The sequence below is a fragment of the Juglans microcarpa x Juglans regia genome, chromosome 7D, assembly GCF_004785595.1.
Source record: "Juglans microcarpa x Juglans regia isolate MS1-56 chromosome 7D, Jm3101_v1.0, whole genome shotgun sequence".
Taxonomy (NCBI): Eukaryota; Viridiplantae; Streptophyta; class Magnoliopsida; order Fagales; family Juglandaceae; genus Juglans; species Juglans microcarpa x Juglans regia.
Genome location: NC_054606.1, coordinates 8,140,654 through 8,163,537, shown reverse-complemented (window position 1 = coordinate 8,163,537; position 22,884 = coordinate 8,140,654). Strand labels below are relative to the sequence as shown.

The 22,884-nt window shown below is 34.8% G+C and overlaps 2 protein-coding genes and 2 long non-coding RNA genes across 4 annotated transcripts; 2 read left to right on the top strand and 2 right to left on the bottom strand.

Moving 5' to 3' along the window:
* Positions 1-268: 268 nt before the first annotated feature.
* LOC121239147 lies at positions 269-2,169 on the top strand. Its single transcript, XR_005935247.1, has 3 exons — positions 269-1,097; positions 1,217-1,330; positions 1,600-2,169. It is a non-coding gene; the product is annotated as an uncharacterized LOC121239147 (long non-coding RNA).
* Positions 2,170-2,394: 225 nt separating this feature from the next.
* LOC121239146 lies at positions 2,395-18,835 on the bottom strand. The gene is made up of 4 exons (XR_005935246.1): positions 18,825-18,835; positions 5,580-5,584; positions 4,710-4,712; positions 2,395-2,503 (listed from the first exon to the last, which is right to left on the bottom strand). It is a non-coding gene; the product is annotated as an uncharacterized LOC121239146 (long non-coding RNA).
* Positions 6,277-6,881, top strand: LOC121239145 (vitellogenin-2-like). The gene has a single exon (XM_041136293.1). It carries the CDS (start codon positions 6,409-6,411, stop codon positions 6,754-6,756), a length of 348 nt encoding a protein of 115 aa, XP_040992227.1. The 5' UTR covers positions 6,277-6,408; the 3' UTR covers positions 6,757-6,881.
* LOC121239144 (laccase-2-like) lies at positions 10,434-13,359 on the bottom strand. The gene is made up of 6 exons (XM_041136292.1): positions 13,139-13,359; positions 12,867-13,018; positions 12,453-12,697; positions 12,220-12,348; positions 11,040-12,023; positions 10,434-10,863 (listed from the first exon to the last, which is right to left on the bottom strand). Exons 1-6 carry the CDS (start codon positions 13,265-13,267, stop codon positions 10,733-10,735), a joined length of 1,770 nt encoding a protein of 589 aa, XP_040992226.1. The 5' UTR covers positions 13,268-13,359; the 3' UTR covers positions 10,434-10,732.
* Positions 18,836-22,884: the final 4,049 nt, after the last annotated feature.

Genomic DNA, 22,884 nt, shown 5'->3' with positions numbered 1-22,884 from the left:
ATTGTTCTTATTCCACTTATTGAGGAGTGTTTTATAATAATCTACCTACTATCAGCTCTTATATCAATAAAATAGTGTGTATAACCCTTGTGTGTGTAGAAGGGATTCTACACAGGGAATAGTTAAATCACCACGTGTAAGGTGATTGCAAGTGTAGAATGTGTTCTACACGGATTTTTTGTAGCAGTACTGCTCAAATGTGTAATAGGTTTCTATCTCTACCTGAATGAGGTTGAATAGTGAATTTGGGAATCCTCAAATGGGTAGCTTGAGGCGAGGACGTAGGCAGTGGAGTTGAACCTCGTTAAAATATTGAGTTTGCTTCTCTCTTACCCTTACTCCTTATATTTACCATTGTTTCGTATTTTATTCATATTTTATATTGTGCATTTGGTTTATAACTGTTAATTTTTAAATACAACCCAATTCACCCTCCCTTGTGTTAGTCATCTAGGCAACATAAGGGACGTGCTGTCCTCACCCAAAACCTAGTATAAAAGTCAATCCCCAGGTACAAAGAACTCTCTCCAATCTCTCTAAGTTTAAGCACAAACTACTAAAAAGATATACTGATTTTGGCATCAGAGACTTCCCAGTCACCACTAAGGTCTCCCACTCTTCGTGTTTGTTTAAGTGTGCAGGTGAAAACTCAAAGACCAGAGTTACTGGAATCCGGTCCAATGACGTGCGAAACACAATGTTAATAGAGGGTGTCGGAGGGTAAGATTTTAGAATGCATATGGCGAAGCCCTCTCAGAGTAACGAAAGGTTGTAATCAGGAAGAAAGCCGAAACGATGTGATTCTTTACATGTGATGCCATATTCTTCTTCTCAGTTGATACAACTATATATATTATGTATGGGATTTACTCAGCATTACGTGATTATATTAATCCTGCATAACACCAAGAATTTGATGAAATTAGATGGTATAGTTCTTCAAGTTTCGTTTTGGCAACTTCCAGAAGAAGGAAAAAAAATAAAAGAAAAGCAAAGAAAAGACCAAAGAAGAAGAGGAATGGTACTGATCCAGAGATGAAAATGGTTATTATAAAAGGGCAGAGGCTGAATGTTTTCACAAAAAGATCTAAGATGTAGTAAGGGTGTAGCATGGAACTAGTTTTTAATTTAATTTTAAAATTAATACTCCAGTGGGAAATGGAACTGATTTATGTGGACTATCAACTGAGTTTTTTTATCTCTCGTTTTTTTGCAGGCTTTCAGGTTTCTGCTGAACCTCTAGTCTCCATACCATTTTATTAGGAGCTTGGTCGGTGCATGGTAATTCCTTCCAAGTTCCGAATGCAGAATCTCAAGAAAACAGAACGAGGTAAGAGTATTTCAAGCTGTTGTATTTATTTTGCTGAGAATTATATTTAACAGAACTCAGATTGGAATGGAGCATTTGTACCTTGATATCGTTATAAACAAATTCTAGATTGTAACCTCCTGTCATGATTCAAATCAAAGATAGCAATCAATCATCAAGTCCTCATCAAGATGAATCATGCCTATCAGGATAGATTATCCACCAACTCGGTTCGCTGTTATGGTGGCTCATGCTAATTCAGGGAATAATGATGAAAATTTGATATGCAGAAAATGGCGCCAACAATCACTTCACTCCTAGTCTTCACTTCGCCATAAGAATGAACGCCAGCCATTCCAAGGACGAGTTCCTGACTATAGGCAATGGCGAAGGGGTCTTCTCATTTTGAACAAGGATGAGAGTACATGCAAGTGTTCGAATAAGGGAACTAATCCGGTTTGCCGGGTCCTGTATGGAAAAAATCTGGCCCGGATGAACCGTCTTAGTTTCTTACAAGATTTTGGTCTCAGCAGCCTAACGCCCCTATTCAATGTAGGTGCCAAGAATTATCCAAATTGAGGACAAGATAAATAGTTACTACTATCAACGATCCACCAATCAAATGAAGACGCGTGTTGCAACAACACTCCCAATGAACTCTCTGATCCGTATACAAAAGCAAATTGCAACATAAAGGACACGATCCTCATCCTTTCCCCTTCTTTTATAGGACATTGGGCTACAACATACACCAAATGTTTATAATCATATGACTGAATCGACATTAGTTTTCAAGCTTTACTGAGAGTATTGGAGAAGAACTAATGCAATGGACCATACACATGCCACAATAGAAAATTATTGAGTATTGACAATTGTCATATATTGATAGTTGTTATATTTTTTAGATTCATCTCTAGAAAATCAGTCACCTTAATTCTAGGAATCTGTCTAATTTGTATAATTAGTCTACTTACCTTTTATACATATTTCTATACTTAGTTTCATGTACATCTTATATATTTAGAAAAAATTTAATTGTAAACAATTCTGCGCACTAATACGTGCACCCTTTCAATATGATTGGTCAGAAAGTAGACTTTATTGAAAACAGTGCTAATTTGAATTTAGAATATGAAAGCAACAATATTAGTATGCAAATTGGTACGCAAATTTGCTTGTACATAACAAAAACTCATACATTTATAAAGTGATACACAAGGAGAGTTAAACAATTTTTTTTTTTTTTTAGTGTGGTACAAGGGTCCACGTTTATAAGGTTTACCTCCCACACCTTCACCTGACAGCCCTTGTGGACCTAACATGTTTGCATGTGCATACTTCCAAATACCAGTATTCTCAACTCCACCTGAAAGATAATGCAAGATGCAGTGTATACCAAAGAAGAGTACTCCGGCCACGTGACATTATTTTTGACACACAACATATCAACTTGGTTATGATCTTCAGATTCTTCACAGCTGCTCGTGAATCGTGAGAGAATATAATGTGATTGAATTTCCTGACATCTCTCTTCTTCTTCTATCTTTTGGAATGCTAGTCGGTAAGATTAAAAAGTAGTACCGCTCTCTAATCTTATTTCTTTATAGATTCAAATGCTCTGTTTTGGTCAAATATTCTTTAAAGATCACATGGAATGGATTATTGAGCTGGTGATTTCATTGATGAATTTGTTGCTTATGTTCACATCTTACGAACAGACACTTAGATACTTGTCTCTTGCATAATTTGACTGGTCAAATTATATAAATACCTATTTTTTTCTTATTAAAAAAAAAAAAAAAACCCTTTCTAGTTGCAAGATTCCTTCTTTATTTTTTCCTCCCTTTGTTTTCATGATATTGGACAACAAACAATTAAATTAAAGGAGTAAAAAATAGCTGATTTGAATTTAGATGTTATTATAAGAATAGGTAAATGAATATTATCTATTTTAAAGAAATCGAAAATTATTATTCCATGGAAAAATGGGTTTTTTTTTTTTTTTTTTTTTTTTTTTTTTTTTTTTTTTTTTTTTTTTTTTTTTTTTTTTTGCAATCTTTATGACAAAACATTATGATAATGTGTAAACTTTAAATGGAGAGTCACCTTTTTTTCCTCAAGATGTAATCATAAAGAGCCTAATCGTTCATCATATTAGTACTTTATTTGGAAATTCAGGCAATCTGACTGCTGGTTCAAATTGTGGCATGTGCTTGTGTATCTAAACCTCCAACATGGTATATGTCCACTTCATTGTTTGTCACTCTATACAGGACTTGGAAGTAAAATAAAATAAAATAAATAAACAAAAACATTTATCTTGGCAGATTAAATGCATTGAAAAATATTTATATACAAATCTATTTATTGAAACATCAAATGAATTATGTTATAGATAGTTGCCCTAGTGAAACGCTGTGTTTGGATGTTGAACTGAGTTGAGTAGAATTGAGTTGAGATGATAAAATATTGTTAGAATATGATTTTTTAATATTATTATTATTTTGAGATTTGAAAAAGTTGAATTGTTTATTATATTTTGTGTTGAGATTTTAAAAAGTTGTAACGATGAATTGAGATGAGTTTATATACCAAACGAAGCAGCAAAAAGGGATAACTCTATTTTCCTATTAATTTTTTCTTTCTTTCTTACTGCTTAGTACTTTCATCTACCAAACAAAAGGGTAATTAAACATAGCAACTATACTATAAAAAAACTTAATAAGAAATAGACAAAGATGGTAAACGATTCTTCTTGACCCAGGGGGCATCTCTCACAAAATAGTTTATTCAAAACCCCTTTTTGTTGTTCATACCATGTGAATTGTTGAAAAAAAATTAAAAAATAATTCTAATATGAACACTTTCTATAATATCTAATAGGCTTTATCTAGTACAGATAACCAATTACTCTACAACACAGTTCTAAGTTTCCACGTTACTTTCTGTGAGTAAGAGCTTTGTAACTCGTGATAGGAGCAGCAATTGCCTCCAGATTCCATCTTTTACAATTTAATTTGCCTTGTTTGCAGTAAGCTTTAAATTAACAAAAGAAAGGTACCGATTCTGCAAAAATTGTCAGCACAGCCCTGCACATGAGAACCAGCTAGCCACTGTCCAATGAGTCAATGACTACTGCCTCCCATTCCCATTTCCTTTCTAAATGTTTTTGATTTATAAGTTTAAAAAGGAGAACCATACAAGAGTGACGGATCTCCACAACTAGGAGGTATGACAATCGTGAAATTATATTGTGAGAAGCAGACCAAAAAGCACTCACAAAGCGGCCAATTGTTTTGTGCCACGTTGGCAAAAAGTGTAACATGCAACCTCACAAACTGCCACATAATTGGAATCTGAAGTGGGCAGATTTGGTATTTTCAACTCTGAATAACACTCACTAGGGGAGTAGGCTATGTGTGTTTTCTCAATTAAGAGAACTACTTGTAGATGTAAAAATTTAGTTAGAATTAGGTGATTAAGTTAATAAGTTTGTATAGGATTAGGTGATTAAAATGATAGAGTTTATCCTATCATTAAGTTGGTAATTTTGGATGAATGTAAATTATTTATTGACTTTATCTATAACAATATTAAGTTTATCTAAGAGATATTAGAAGTTGTTTAGATAAATCATAAGTGAAAAAATCGAGTCTCAATGAATCTGCACTTATCCAGAGAAGAGGCTGATCTGAAATCTGTTACTGCAATAAAGAGTTATCGCGGCTGTCAACATTCCGTCAAGAGACGTCTTCGCTACAGATTGATTTTAGGAATTATCCACCAAATTATAAGTAGGAAAATCGAGTTTCAATGAGTCTGAAATTATCCAATTGAATGAAATATATATCTGATAAGAAGACTCAGCGCCAAGTGTCAGCATAATCGTTTTCAGCAGAGTTATCATGTCAACAGATTCCTACTACACCTGAAAGTCCTAACAGACTGAGCCCATTAGTAGAATCCTACTACAGATCAAACTCCTATCAGATTTGTTCCGTCAGCAGATTCCTACTGCAATTGGAATTAATTTTCAAATTGTTTATTTAAGGGATCCTATTGGTTAGGATCTGTAGGGATTCAAATCTAGATTTTTCTAGAGCACTTTACAGTGCATATTTTGGTGAAAAAATTCCTTAGAGAATTTTCATATTGTTTCTCTCAAAGAGTGTGATCGTGCTCCATGTTGGAGAATTGATTAGTCAAGTTTCAGCCACTGGAGTTCTAGGAGAAAAGCCAATATTTGAAAATCGTCAGAAGTTCTGACTGCTACTGCGATAGAAGATAAATGGGTTATTTGTCTGGTCAAGTAAAAGTGTCAATTGAAAAACGTTTTGTAATTGAGTTTTACTTGTAATTGATTTTCAAATAATAAAATTAACTTTCCTAGATTTGGCTGTCCCGTAGAGTTTTACATTTAAAGAGTTCTTTAAAGGGTTTCCCTTCGATACCAATTTTGGTGTTATACAATTTATTTTATGTTATTACTTAATTATTAAATCATTGCATGATTAACGACTAACCAATTTGAGAAGTGAATTGGTAGATATTTCCATTGTATTATAATATAGGGGTACTAGGGTAATTTCACTACCTGTTATATATATGTAATTAAGACTTGAGAAGTATTAGTTCTATACATAAATTTTATAGAGTAAGTTTACAAACTAACGTGACTTTATGTAATATGTCGGATATATTTTATAACAAAAAGTTATTTAAAGTTTGATGTACCATATCAAACCACGTCAATACGTAAACTTCCTTTTGTAAGATTGTGTAGACCAAGTATTTCTCTTAAAGATTTAGGTCTATAAGGCTCGTTTGACTCTCAGTTTGCATGTGTGATTGTTTTGGATGGATACACCACTTATGGGGGAAAAAAGAGCCACTCGCTGGATACCTACTAGGTTCAAATTAACAGTCCTAGACTGCTATATATAAGTGCTACTATATATCAATGCCCCACAACTATTCTAAGTTCCCAATCAAAGCACCTCTCTTTGTCTCTGCCCACTCCAGACACAGACAGACTCATCTATACAAAGAAGTCAAGGAGAGAAAAGATCAGCTACCTCAGATTATTGAGCATTTACATGGATGAGATATGGAAGCTATCAAAGAAGGAAGGTTCATTTAGCCATTCCTCAATTGCCTCCAAGTCTCTATTCTCAAGGAGTTCTTCAACAAAGATCTCTTCTTGTAATTCTCCATTCACGAGGAGTTCTTCAACAAAGAGCTCTTCTTCAAAGTCCCCTCTCCTGAGGAGTTTTTCCCTGAAGAGTTCCTCTCCAAAGTGCCCTCTTCCCCGGAGCTTCTCGCAAAAGAGCTCTTCCATCAGCCGCAAATGTAGTAGCTTAGCAAAGGAACAAAAGGCCAGGTTTTACATCATTAGGCGCTGCGTCGCCATGCTTGTTTGTTGGAACAAGCATGGCGATTCTTGATTGGAAGACAAGAAAGAGTATATCTCATAGATTTGAGTGCTTGCTGTTGCTTGCTCTTTGTTCTAAAACTCGTATAAATTTTCTTGCCCATCTGATCTAGAAAAGATTAGTGTCATATTTCTTGATTTTCTTCATGTGCTTTACATTCGATCAATTTAATTGTAATTACAGTCGAATTAATGAGCTAAAAGTGTTACACATTGTAAGAAGAGATCATATCAAATGGATTTCACTTATAACTTGGCAGGATTTCCAAGTCCTTGATTTGTATGTGGTTTCTGATTGATGGACTTCACTTATCTCTGAATACTGGCAAGACTTCCTAGTCCTTTGATACTTCAATCAAATTTTCAACACTGAGAACGCTTTCATTCTCTGATGAGTGATGACTTCTCTTCCCACCAAGAGGTACCGTTAGGTACTAATTTTCATGATCTCTATCAATCTGTTGCTTTTTCTTCTTATTCTTCTTCCTCTTCTCTCTGTTTTGATGGGGAAGAGATTCGCTTCAGCTGTTGGAACTTGGAACGGCCAATATACAAAACATTATTTATATTTGGATCTGCGTTGGAAAGGCAAGTCTCCTTTTCCGAGCTCTCTGAGAGCTGTGTGTGGGTTCTCTTTTAGCCCGTTTGAATATAAAATGTATTTCATTTCATCTCCTCTCATCTCATTATTACAATTTTCTTAAATTTACATAAAATATAATAAACAGTTAAATTTTTCAAATATCAAAATAATAATATTATTAAAAAATTATATTCTAACAATATTTTATTTAACTTTCATCTAAAACTATCTCACCACATCTCACTAATAATATTAAAATGACACCAAGTCAAGTTTGGTCTTTTTTCTGCTCGATCTTTCGCTCAATCCTTCCGGCCATCTACGATGATTTCCGTCTGAGTTTAAACAGAAAGAAAAACAAAAAACTAAATTATTTGACAACAACTTTTAAAACAATCCCCTCACTAATTTATAACTCTAACGGTCGGTTGCTTTTCAAATTCAATGTGATTGGTGATACACTATTAAGAGAAATATTTAGTCACAAAGATTTAATAAAAATAAACTCATAAATTAATCACGTAGTTTGATGTGATATATAAGATTGTAAAATTATTTTTATTATAAAATAAATCAACATATAACATGAATCAAGTTAATTTGTAAAGTTAATTTTATGAAAGTTTTTTATACCTGCAGCACTATTCAATATTAATGTCATGAATATTAGTCTCACTTACCTTTTTTTATTTGAACTTTTAGTTATGAGTAACACTACACTTACCGAAAAAGTGTTCCAAAAGTGTATCCGGATAAGTGCATTTCATTTTTGTTTCTTTTTTTTTTTCATGTACTTTTTAATCATTATAAACATTTTTTAAAAAAATCGCAACGTCATTAAAAAATACTTCCTTAATTACTAAATAAAAATAAATAAATAAATTGTTTCAGGACACTTTTCGGTGGGTTTAGCATTTCTGTTTAGTTATTAATACTTCAGTTTGTAAAACCAATATGGTAAAACTTTTATAATAACTCTAACCCATGATGATTCTCATTTCAATTGCGCACCATCACAAATGCAAAGCAAGCCTAAAAACTTTCATCATCATTCCACGGTTCTTTATGAGAAATGTTGCATTCCATGCACTTTGATATGTATCTTCCTTTGAATGCTCAAACCTACTCGGATGGGGTTATATTATTTAGCATCCCACATCACACACTATATATAAGGGAATTTTTTTCAATAAAGCTCAAGGGGCCAGTAAATGAAAGGTAGCAAGATCGAAAGTCCGGACCGAAGTAACGAGCCCCTAATCCAGCCCACGGGAAAGCTCCTATGTACACAACCTGCAAGAGGAATGATACTGTAAAGGATGGGACTCGTCGATCTGAGGCTCCCTCGAGTAGTCTCCAATCCTCGAGTGCCTACCCGCACAGCAGATGTAATATCCGGGGAGCCCTTGATCTATTGACAAAAAGGGGATAAACGGGCCAGAAGGGAGGCAGACTGAGAAAAGAAGGTCGGATAACCATGCCGCATTAATAGCTACTGAGAAAATGAGGTCGAATAACCACGCTGCATTAATAGTTCTACCACCTAAACAACATGCCACATTAATGACATCGTCGAAGAGTCATGCCGCATTTTAAAACTCTGACACAAGGAACAATACGAGAAACATGAACGTCATGGTAGCAGGCACTATCTGCCCTTAATGTTTGTAGTATAAATAGTAGATCCCATGTATGAAAATATTTTTCTGATTCCTAGACTCTCTTACTTATTTGCTACCCTTCAAGAATATCTACTAACTTTGGCATCGAAGGTTACCCGACCCCTAGGCCGCCCTCTCAAAGCTACAATCTTTTCTATCTTGTGCAGAGCCCATTTTCGAATGCCTCAATTATCGGAACTTGGCTCAAAGGTGTGTGAAACATGACGATAACACCATACATATTTTCAATTTTTTTATTTTTTTATTCCTACTAAACTAATTTTGTTGTTCTACTCATCATCTATACACCACATATTATTATGGAAGAAAATAAAAAAAAAATAAAAAACATGTGTGGTGTGTGAGATGCTAAGTAGAATTATTCACTCGTATGGATCACTTGTTTTAGGGCCAAAATTAGAAAACAGGACAAGCATCATACTCTTGATATTAGGTCGCTCCCTCTCCCTCTCTCTTCTTAGAAAACCAAGGGTTTGGACAGAATTGGGAAACTGATCAGATATTAGCAAATCTCTATGATGTTTTAGCACCCAACTAGTGATCTTATGTGCAAACTTGCATTTTTCTAAATGATTCATTGAGAGTGACTTTATGGGCCAAGGAATTACAAGAAGCATCACTCTTTTTCAGCTCTCGGAATCTGCTAAAAGAAACAAAGTGCTTGCTGCAACACATAGCTTTGCCCGTTATGCTTTGAATGTTGAAAATATTAAAATATGGTGGGGATGATATCCCAATATTTATTTTTCAAGCTCTATGGCTTGACAGAAACAGTATGTAACTGTTTTTTTTCCACTAATGATACGGTTTTATTATATATATATATATATATATATATATATATATATTGGATTCACACGTGAGCGAACTGATCAATGATATAGATCCACCGTCAAAAGCTACAATATATATATATATATATATATATATAGCACATGAATAACTTTGACGTTTTATACTATTCAATTTTACTTTTTAATTCTTCTAATTACAAATTGACGTGTAAATATGTATTTTACTACGAGCTTTCTTATAACTGTTTCAATTACCTAAAATTAAAGATATAAAAGTTAAAAATACAAATATCTTTTTGTATTAATTAATATATATGATAAGCTTTGGCATCATTTACGTACGTGTTTGCTGTGGTAATAATAAAGTTTGAAAAATGAAAGTTTTCTTATCCTTTAATTACGTGACAATAACAGGTACTGACCATTTTCTTTTTAAAAAAAGAAAAGGCGAACTGTGAGGCCGGCGAGCTGCATGGCACTACTTCTTGAATTTCAATCCGAAGTTTTTTTTTTTTTTTTTCCAATTTTTTTCTAGCTAATGGGGATGATGTGGAGATTGGACTTCCTAATCTCACCTTTGATATATTGGGATGATCAGTACGTACCACTACTAATTAAATGGGGCTTTGCAGATATGAATATTGCTGTTATTTATTCTCAAACAAAAACAATGAAATCTGCATATGGTATACAAAAACCTCCTCCACCCTTTTTTTGGATCTCCTATTTCTCGGTGGAGTAATATCCTAGAAAAATATTAAGAGAGGCAAGCCGGACAAACGATGAATATTTTGTTGAATATCAATGTGGGTTTTCCCTCGTGATCTTTGAGAGGCAAATTAATATTGCATAACGCGACCAAAATAAATTACCAAGAAAAAACTTGTCGCCTAATATTCATGAGTCACCCAGAAGGTTTAAAGTCAAAGGTCAACATTTGGGATAGTCCGACGGTGGAGGAGGCAACTTCTGATTAGGGAGCTTCCCATCCTGGACAATCCAGGCCATCCTTAAACCCCAGCTGAGATGGACATCGAAGTGGCAATGCATCAGCCAAACACCTGTTTTATGTCAAAAAAAAAAAAAAAAAAAAAAAAGAGGTCATGATAAAGACAAGTTCGTTACACACCTCCTAGATTAGAAGGTTGGATTTGTGAAAGGGACAGAATGTCCATCATTAGTTATTCCTAATGTCGTAATCATTAGTTAGGAAAAGAAATAGTTAATCTTTTTTCACCTGGGTTGTCTGCAATGAATCGAATCGCCACCCAACCACCGGCAGGCACACCAACGGTGTTCCTTTCAACTGGGTCAACGAGGTTAAAGTTGGCAGGGTCATTGTTGAGATTGAAGTTGCCAAAACCTTGGCCAACAACAAAGAAGTTGAAGCCATGAAGATGGAGAGGATGGCTCTCGGCACCCAAAATGCTAGTGTCCTGCATCACGAACTCCACACTTGTGTTATATTGCAGCACCACCACTTTGGTTCCATTGCTCACAAGTGTGTTGTTGGGTGGAGTGCCGGTGTAGTTGAATGGTCGGAGAGGAGAGCTTGGAAAATCAGAGGTGTAAACCCCATTTGATCTCCCCGAGAAATGTGCTTGGAGGAGTGCTGTTGTGGGGAGAATAAAGGAGACATTATTAACTGACGCTGCAAACTTGGAGCTGTTGTTAGGACCTTGGCAGGTTTGGTTTTTGGGGCAAGGGTTGCTTCCGAGACCTATGGTGAAGAAGAACCTCTTCTGCACAGTTTGGGGTACGTTGGCAGGGAATTTAGCATTGGCCAAGCTTCGAAATTTCCTGGTGAAATTCATGACGAAGGAAGTGGAGATAGTGGAATTCATTGGAGGGAGTTTGGGTCTGAGAAGCGGTCGTTGTTTCAAAGGGGTGGGAGGAGAAGAAGAAGTTGATGGATTCTCGTACTCAAGAATGCCGGCCACCGTGGAGTTGTCGAAGGTGCCTAGACCGGTGAAATATGGTCTGGCTAACATGAGGAAAGTGGTATTGAGGTCGTGGGGCTTTGTCTTCAGAAGAACATTAGTGGTCTGTCCTGGTGTGAGGACCAATACATTGGTCTTGAAAGGCTTGATGTAAACTGCATCTGCTTCTACAATGGTTAGGCTGTGGTTTGCTATGCTGAAAAAGAGCTCGTCATTGAGTGCAGCGTTGATCAAACGGAGAAGATATGTCTTCCCCGGCTTTACCTTTAGCCTGTACGTATCTGCAAAGCGCAACAGCAGAAGCCAGTACACACATAAAATGCTAAAGCTAGCCATATATATAATTAGGGATGACAAAAATACAGGATAAATTAGAATAAATAATAATATTGTTCGTAAATATGTTTACCATTTCTTATTATAGTGCATGTAATTAATTACCTGGTCAAGGAGAAAACTAAACTGATAATTAAGTACCTTTCTTAGAACAATTGTACAAAGGTCCGGGAAGTCCATTAATGGTGTAAGCATCGGAAACATTTGGAGCGGCTCCAGTCTGAAGAGCCTGGCTAATAACTGCCTCTGGATCAACATTCCACCACTCTCCTATATATAGTTAAGCAGTAATTAATTTATAGTTAATAAGTATAATTATTAATTTGGTCATATTCAATCTGAAAATTAATGATCTTTTAATAATCTATAGTTACCAAATATGATGGGGACCTCCTTGTGTGGTTTGGCAAAAGGGTAGGATGCATTGCGCTTGGGGAGGATGATAAGGGATCCATAGACGGTAGCTCTAAGCCATGAGATGTGTGCATGCCAGAAGAGAGTTCCTCTTTGGCCAACAATGGTGAAGTTGTACACATAACTCTGCCCAGTTTGAATAGGGCATTGTGTTATATATGATGGCCCATCGAACCATCCGCTCCTGAGTTGTCTGATTCCATGCCTGTTTTAATTTTTCAATATCCATGCCAACGTTCACCAAAAACATTAGAAATTGATAAAATTATGTACACTTTTTCAAAGATCGTGCATGGAAATATGATAATAATACAGCAGTATTGAATAGCAGGCAAGTTTCGATCGAGTCTAATTAGAAATATGTGGTATCGTACCAATGGATGGTGATGTTGTTTGGAACATGATTGACCACCTTAACTACCAATCTGTCACCTTCTCTAGCAAAAACTCGAGGCCCGGGGAACTTCCCATTAACTGTCACCATGCTCTTTGTGTGGCACAATCGGGTGACATTTTGCAACCTTATCTGGGAATTAAAAAAAAAAAGTAAGTTATAAAGTTTCAGATAAATATTTTTTTTTTTCGAATTTATGAGCCACATCTAAACACAAAATTATCTAACAGCCAAGGTAACTATAGTACGTACATCAAATTTGTAGTGCCTTGTAACGCCTGCGTGCTTTGCAACAGCAACCTCAGGAAAGACCCAGAGAGAGTTAATGGCAAAGAGAAAAGCCACAACAAATGCCGGTGATGCTGGAAGAGAAGCACCCATTTTTCTTGGTCGACAAACTCTTTTGACAAGCTTAAGACCAGACACGGAGAGATCAGAACCAGTACCGTAATCAACTTGGCTTCCTTTAGCCCTGCAGTGGTTCACCAAAGCCTGTAAGGGTTGCTTATATAGACATAACCAGTGCAGCTGGCCGGGGATGTTTGGTTGATTAGGTACAGTACTCTAAATTAGTTGCGGGTTTGGGAAAGACGACGACAATTACCAACTCTACGTGCGTTGTTGGTCCCATTTCTTCACTATATGGAGTGTCATTAAAGTTGATTCAGTTCATTTTTCTGTCATTTTGATAAAAAGGTTATTGATCAATCGGCCATCGCTACCCTCGTTAGGTCCTTTTAACGGTTCGTTAGTTTTGAATGTACTTCTGAAAAATATGGTACTTCAACTAGCAGTACTCTATCAAAAAAAAAAAACCCTATTAATCTGGCTGACAGATAGATCGAGCTTGAATTACAAATCGTAATTTTGAGTTCATCGAATTAGAAGATAGCTGAGTACATAGAGACATGGGATTCAACCAGCAGTTATGACGTAAAATGTTCGAATTAGATATTTGTTGCGTATGGTCTAACCAAAAGATCAAAAGAAAAAGGATTAAGAGAAGGAGAACTGAGGGACAAAATCGATCGATTTAGCAATTTTGAAATTAAGTTATATTCTATGATTAGATATACATGAGTTGTGTCGAATATATAATGTTACTTTTCATCTTAATTTTTATCATCTTCAATGATGATATATATATATATATATATATATATAATATATATACACACACACACATATGTTGATATGGCAATATTGGTGTCACATTCATTTTAAGTGTATCGTGCTTATCTAAGTATGCAGTGAATATAGAAAATCACTTAAATACTGTATATTTGTAAATGTGATTGGGCCGGATACAACAAAATCTAAGATGAATAAATAGCATATATCATTTCTATCATTTGATGAATACTCTCACTCCCATCTAATTCCCATGACATTAATATCAAAGATGATCCGTTAGTGTTACCATCTAATTCCCATGACTCCTTGTCAAACTCATGTACCCCCGGCCAGTAGGTATGCTAGCTATCTTTCAATGATTTTATGTCATTTTAACGTTCTCTAGTATTTATTCATCATCTCGATGGGTCGATCACTTTCGTGAAAGAGTACGTCTCGTAGGGATCATGGATATTACTCCCGGTTGGTGTTTGACAGGCCTCCTAATCTCAATGTTGCCTTAAGATTATGAAAGTCTTCGAAAGAGAAGGACATTTGACCCGCCTACCTACATATTCGTTTAAGCAATTAAAGTAATTATTATGACGGGATTTATGTTCACGTTTCGTTAATATTTCTTTACCCAAGCTAACCAATTAAACTAGTGTTCAGTAGTACTGAGGCCAGCCTTGACAGCTAGCTCCATCATGAAGTTGAATCAACACGCTGCAGCTAGCCAGGGATCGATATTGATCATGATCAACCTCTTATCAAAATAATAAGCTTCTGGATCAAGAGTACGCGTACTTGACTTTATGGCCGAACACATAATTTTCACTTAACTGATGATCATCAGTTTCGAATTAAATTTCACCATATAATACTATATATTAAAATTTTGTAGTTGCACCAACTACGCTCATGTATATCTATCTCTACGATTTACACCTCTTACCTACAACTTCCATGCATAGATACCATATCAACTACTATATATTTATTTTGTATATGTGTATGTATATGCAACTTTTAATAAAAACGTACGTGTGAGATTTACCACATTCCTTAATTCTAAAGAAGTGATAACTATAATATTACTGATGTCAATGGTAGGCCGAATATTCTCCAAAGAGAGCTAGCTAGCCAGGCTGGACCACGAGACCCAAGGGCCCAAGGGCTCGAAAACCATAAGCCTGACTAATGAAGGCTAAGATTGCAGACCGCCAAATATGCAAGGGTACAGAATTCAGAATGAAAAATGTTGTGTGCAACCGACCTTGGGGAACCGGTGCCCACATGGAGATGAAACGCACCGTTTCATTTGAATTCTCAAAACGCAAGTCTTCTCCACAAAAGCCAACCCCTTCCCTTCGTCTTCTCCACTCCAGACATGGTCTCCAAGAACCCACGAAGCCTACATCGAAACCCCCTTTATCATCTCAATTCAAAGCAACCCCTTCTCTTCTCCACTCAGATCTGGTCTCTATGAATCCTTCATTGTACGTTTTCCTATTCTCTTCCGATAAAAAGGAAAATGGGTTTTGGATTCGTGGAAAATGAGTCAACGGATTTTCAAGATTGGAACTCCATGGTCGTGAGTCCTAGTGTGAGGATCTCAGAAATGGGGATGATGTCCTTGAGGATACAAGAAGCAATACATGATTGTTTAAAAAAAAAAACAAAAAACAAAAGGGATAAAGAAAAGTTGGAAAAGTTGTGTGTTTTATGGTAAAAGAAGTTGTGTGTTTTTTTTCCTCCGTACATTCGAGAAAAACGAGTGCCAAAACCATGCAAAGAAAATCGAAGAAAAAAATGGTGTTTTGAGAAGAGAAAGTTTTGCATTTGGAAGCGAGTACTAAAACCCACAAGGTATCTACCTGTGTTTCCATGGTGGAAATATGTGTGGGTTTCCAAATTTTGCAAGACCTCCGTTCTCGCAATCCTTTTGCTTTTCCTTTTTTCTTTTCTTTTTTTTTTTTTTTTTTGTTTTTCTTTCCACATGAGTTTTGCCACGTATAGCCGGTTGCATCTCGTTTACACATGCCGGTTGTACATAGCAAAACTCATTCAGAAATAGCCAATCATTAATGGAGACTTAATGACGTAACAGGCGACGAGGCCGGGTGTTAATTAATGATCCTAGCATGATACTCGCCAACAATATTTTCCCCTGCATTAATGTCTCCCATAAATAGCTCTCTCATATAAGGAATGATCACAAGAAACCACGCTTGAAGGCAAGCCTAACCAAACAGAGACATTCATCTCATATAAATAAAGGTGGAGATACGTACCAAAAGGATTTACTTGAATAAAAATTGGAAAAGCAACTTACAAATTCCATTGTTGCTGGCTTAGGCATCGGAGATGTCCCTTACCACCCCAAGCCACATTTATCCTCTGGACGTTGCAGGTTGCTAAAGACGTTCCGCATGAGTAGAAAACACGTCCACAACAACCGAGAAACAGGAAGCTGAATCTTGCCACAAATTAGCATGAGTAGCCGATGAATTATGTGTGAAATGAGAAATCATACTAGTCCAAAAAGTTTAAGCTAATGAAAATAAATAAATTTACACATTTATATTTATTTTAATATTAAGTACATCAGTTCAAGTTACTAAAACTGGTCTCAATTATGAGAAAAATATAGCAAAACACAAGGTTTAAATTGCTCGATAGTAGAAATTCATGCATGTCAAGCTTTTGAGGAAACAAAAACTTTATCTTTAATTAACTTCTTGTTTCCATTACACGATCGAGCTTATCTTTTATTTTTAAGGAAGAGGGATGGTAGCTCTAATTTTATTAATAGCTCTCACTTTTGCCGAAGGGATACCATGTACAAAGCAAGAACTTGGGGGTTAAAAAATCCCATATCAAGTCCTGAACAAACTAAAACTATATCAACCATCAATACAATATTGAAATGTAAACTAAAACTATAGTATGAGTTGAGATAGTTTGTAAATAATAGTGAGATAGTTTGAGATAGTTTGTGAATAGTAGTGAAATAAATTGAGTTAAAATGTTTTATGAGGTGGAGAAAGAAAAAGTTGAACAAAAATATTATAAAATTAAAATATTTTTATCATATTATTTTTATTTTGGAATTTGAAAAAGTTGAATTATTTTGTGTGTTTTGTAATTAGAAGTTTAAGAAAGTTATAATAATTACGTAATGATTAGATTAAAAAGTTAAAAATTTGAAATTGAAAAGTATTTGTATTTTTTGTGTTTGGATGTTAAGTTGAGAGGAGATGAGTTGAGATGAAATCTTATCTCTATCCAAACCAAACCTAAGAGCTACAATACAAGACACTAAAATGCAAAATACTAAAGTAACCACCATCTAAAAATAAAGCACATGGAAATTAGTAGTAACTAGCTACAATCTATGCCTAAATTTTGGCAAACCAGTTGGATTCAATTTTAATTCACCCAATACTAATATAGGCAAGAAAAAAAGCTTGAGACAAACCTTTAGCACCTACTTTCACTAGTTAGTCTGCATTAAATTACCTTTCGTGTATAGGTGCTGCAATGAGAAAGATAAAGACTAACCAAAAGCAATTATATCATCCCAAATCTCTAAAATCTCCAAAGTGGAGAGGAAGCTTGATTGAACCAATGAACCAATTCTGCAGATCAGTCAGACTCAAATATAACATCAGTAAATCCAAGATGTAAACAGTATAACAAACCTTGTTTCAACGCCATTAATTCAGCAAACTTATTCGAGTCTTCTCTTAAATGAAGAGAAAAACCGAAAATAAAACCTCCACTATCATCCCTCAATACACCACCACAACCAATTATAAGGGTTGGCCGGTTTCCAAGGGAGGATCAGTCATCAATATTAAAAACTTCATTGAATACATAATTATTTCTTGACAACCACAATTCCCAAAGAATGATCATCGGTACCATAGTTGCAAGCATACTAACTTGATCTTTCTTTTTAGAAATTAAATTACCACCATTGTAATATGCGCATTCTCCATTGAAAACTTAATAAAGAGGAGCAACCAAAAATAAGTGCAAAATGCTCCCATACTTTAGTAGCTAAACTCCCATTTTCATACAAATGATCCACAGATTCTATATTTGGTGAAATACTTGGGCAGCATGCAGCACTTATAATCCACAAGTAATAGAAGTCAAATCATGATATTGATGGAAATATGCATTTAATAATTAAGAGAAAATATTTACAACAGCCTACTGTTGGCTGCAGCCACATCACACTTAACGTTTTGGGTTAAAAAAAAAAAAAAGCCACGTAAGGTGTGTGAAGAGTGCAGGCTGATGTATAGTCGGTCTCAATAATTAATGCCTTCCTATTTCACTATTGAGAGTACGTACGGTGCATTCAGCCATTTAATAGCCAAATCTCCTGGTTTATACTTTTTTGACATATTTATAACTCGAATATTATAAAGACCAACCTTATCTAGATCAGTAATGGACGAAAGTACGTCTTTTAAACAATATTAATTGTGAGTATGTTGAAACCGGATTAAACATGTGTGGGAGAGACGCATGAAATAAATCAGAGGATATTTCTTGCTATAAGACACGTGAAAATGTTATAGAGAACCAATTTCGTATTTCTAATTTGTGCATTAGACTATTGATGTACAGGTAAAATCATGATCAAAACACATCGTTTTACAATGAAATAGATATTATATATCCATGGATAGCTGTTATATATGGCCGTATTAAGTGAAATGTAGAAGATCCTTAATTATCCCCTATTGGTAGAAGGCCGGCCATTGATCTTCCTATACATCACTATAAAGTGGTTGAGTCCGGCCAACACCAAACCTACCATGCATGACGTATGTTTTGGACATGTTTCACCGCATGCTGACCTGTAAATCTATGACAAGGAAAGATGGTGGTTCAGTGTACCTGATGCACCTTCAATGTCTAAATTAGAAATATACGTAGGTTGCCTTGCAACGAGGAATCAGGAAAATATTACCTCGGATTATCGGCACTAGTTTTATATATATAGATGCGGACTCTTACGTACCGATAAGGACCGATTAATGGCTTAATTTCTTCCCTTGATCTCAGGGCTTAAATTATCGAATCCCGAGATTTGAAAATAGAAGGAAAAAGTTACATTGCTTAGGCGGATATCTCGTTGTTTCCTTAGCAGAGGCACTTCCTGCTATCAACGACAGTTACCATATTAATCCTACTAGGGGTTGTGGTTTCTTGGCGGTAAGTACACCGCATGCCCCGAGGACTTCCAGCTTGTTGGACTCGTATGATGAGGATAGAAAATCCAATCCAACGTACATTGTTATAAATTTGTGGTAATTAGCTCTGAGTAGTAGTGCTTATAATTGGGAGCTACAGCTAGGGAGGAGATCACCAGGGCATCCAAATTCTTCGATCGATCAAATACTGCTAATTACGCCAAGCAAGTTATATCGAACGAGTTGTTAAATACATAGATACTAATATGGATAAAAAACTACAATATACCGGAAAAATTAGACCGGAACCGATAAAACTAGAAGTACCAGTTTAGAGGTATAACCGGTGCAGTATTAATTTTTCAAATCTCAAAACCGATATATACCGATTCAGTTTTATAATATATTTAAAATCTGACCAAACCGGACCAGTTATATCCTTAGATACTACCTGCAAATTGTCTTATTTTATATCTACTATTATATATTTGCCTAGTTACCAATCTTAATGTCTTCAAGTTAAAGATGGAAAAACGTGATCAATGAAATAGGATGATCAATTCGATCGGTTTATTAAATTCAAAAAAAAAAAAAAAAATCGATCGGTTTATATATATATAGACCAACAGCTAGCGGTACTGACCTCATCAAGGCCTACGTCCTAGCTGACTACGTCAAGTGCAAGTACTATACCTTCCCATGCGGCATGCACTACCCTTCTTGGGTTGTCTAAAGATATACACGATCGTCTTCTAACATGACCCGATATATTATTTCCGAACCGCAACAATTGCAAGATTTTTATATATGAAAAAATATATTCATCATTTTTTTTTCTCATCATCTCATGATATGATATTAAATGATAGATACACAAGTGATGATGAAAATATAATAAATATATATATTTATTATATATATATTTTTTCAATCATAAATAGTTTTCAATCATTTAATACTATATCAAATAATGATGAAAATATAATAAAAATTAAAATGATAAATAACATTACTCATTATATATATGCACTTCTAAAAATTCAAGTTAACTGCATTTTCTGCCCCGGCCTTGCCGCCTTCCAAAACAATGGCTCCGCTTCCCCATCATTAACCAAAGCAATTAATTCGTTAAAGATAGTTGAAATGTTAAAATTTCTAAAACCCAGGCAATTCATACTTTAAAGAGATAACGTCTTTTTACTAGAGCAACTTGTCATGAGTATATATGTAATTTATACTTATAGATGTTGATCTCTCTCTTAGTGTTTTTTATCAAAATCTAGAGTTTAGAGTGGTAGCTATAGAGGACAAGCATACACGAATTGGACTCCACGAAATTTATAGTTGCCTAGATGAATCTTTTGGCGGCACTAAATTAGACTCAATAAATATTATATATGGAACTCATTTCATGTGTCTATCTTTTTCATGTTCTAAACCTTTTGTTAATGCCAAATTGGGACAATAGTTTAATTAAAAAAAATGCTTGGGACACACTGTGTAACCTAGCTAGCAGATCAACTCTTTAATTAATACATGATTTATCCGTATAAGGTCAGTACATGAATATATATATATATATATATATATCTTCCTGATCAATTGATCATGCTATATATATGCCTAGCTATATATATATATATATATATATATATATATAATTTAGATATTTATGTACATGACTAAATGCACCACCTTGCATGATCTTCATAATTATATATGCCCGGGTTAAGCTTAATATTTCTTAATATATAGATAGCTAATTCCGGAGCTTGCATGAGCCAAAGGCCTATGGCCTAATTAGCATAAACCCCAGCCTTCAAAATGGAGATCTGGAGTTCGAAACTCCCATTCTCCAAATGTATCAAAAAAATATTATATATCTTCTTCCCAATTAAATCCATATATATATATATATATATATATATATATATATATGCTTGTAACCTGAATATATAATTAATTAAGAAATCAACTGATGATCACAATGTTAATGAAAAATTATTATGGTCGTTGCCCGGTCATGAATTCTTTTTTTTTTTTTTATATACTTCAAGATTTATTTCAATCAATTCCTTGCTAATTAATGTCAATATTCCTTCCATTTAATTGTACGCGCGTGCTTCTGGAACTGCCTTGAGAATAACAATGTCAAACCGGCCTAATATCCGGCTAGCATCAATATGATCAAGGCTGGCTACTTTGTAAGAGTATTGGTATTGAATTATGCAAATGTAAATAAAATGGATAATTTGGTTAACAGAAGATGAAAATGACCTGTATTGAATTATCCAAATGTAAACAAGATGACTTTCAGCTACAGTAAACTATCTCTTGCGGTTATATTTGACATTCACTATAGTTCAACCAAAACTATTAAAAAACTATTTCTTTCGTCTGAACACTCTCTCTCTTCCCTCGATTTTTCATCTCTACTCTACCAACTATTTTTCTTCCCTCAGTTTCTTCCTCCCGCGAGCAAATTCTCTCCATTTCACCCTTGTGCCTTTTCTCTTCTCCTAAGGTTTCATTTTTGTGTCTTTTCTCTCCAGTTGTTGAAGCCCTCGTGCCTTTTCTCTTTCATTCTAGTGGGTGAAAGAGAAGTTAGGAGATTGAGCTTGAAATAAAAAAATGCGGTATTGAGAGAGACATGGAATTTCTTTCCAGTGAAAAGCTTCCGAACCGAGATCGGAGATTCAAAAGCAAGGACGAAGCTTTTGGATATCATTCTCGCCAAGGTTACTCTCTCTCTCTCTCTCTCTCTCTCTCTCTCTCTCTCTCTCTCTCTCTCTCTCTCTCTCTCTCTCTCTCTCTCTGAGAGCTTAGATTTTCTTTTTCAAACTTTTGTTCATATTTCTCTCGTGTTCGATTTGTGTAGTTCTTTTTTTCTTAGATGTTTATTCTTTTTCTTTGTTTTTGAGTATTCTGATTTCCTTGGAATCTTTTTATCATTTCCTTAGTTTTTCTTTTTCAATTTTCTCATTTTCCTTGGAAACCAAACCGTGGTAAGTATGTGTTTTTTTTTTCCCTTTCTGTTGACCCAAATGATAGGAAAAATAGCTCATAGCTAGAAGTTTCAGATTAGCCAAGAGTCAGGACATGTGTTAGAAGTTTCATATTAGCTAGGAAAAATAGTTCATAGTTGGAAGTTTCAGATTGATATTGGATACTCTTCAAAAAATCCTTTTTAAGTTGTAGAAATTTGATTGCAAAGAATTTGTTAGTGTAAATATGTCGTTCATAGTTTGAAGTTTCATAGTTAAAAAATAGTTCATAGTTGGAAGTTTCATGCTGCATAATCTTTTATTTCCTGTTTATAAAAGTTTCAACAAATTGGCGCATATGTTACACGATAAAATGAAAACTATGTTTCCTGTCATTGATAAACATATGGCACGATGTTCTTACTATTTCCCCTTGCCTTCATGACATCTAGATGGTATCTCTTAAATGACGAGAGAAATAAACATCGATCATATACATAATTTGGGAAACTTAATGTGCATCCATACTGTAACATAATTTGGTTGGAAAATTTAATTCTGGATGTAACTTAAACTGCTTGCCCCTTGCCTTCAAAAAATTGTTATAAGATATTATTCATTAGTTTTTTAGTCGAAATAATTTTTGTTTGGATTGTATAATATAATTTGTAGTCAAATGATAATAGAT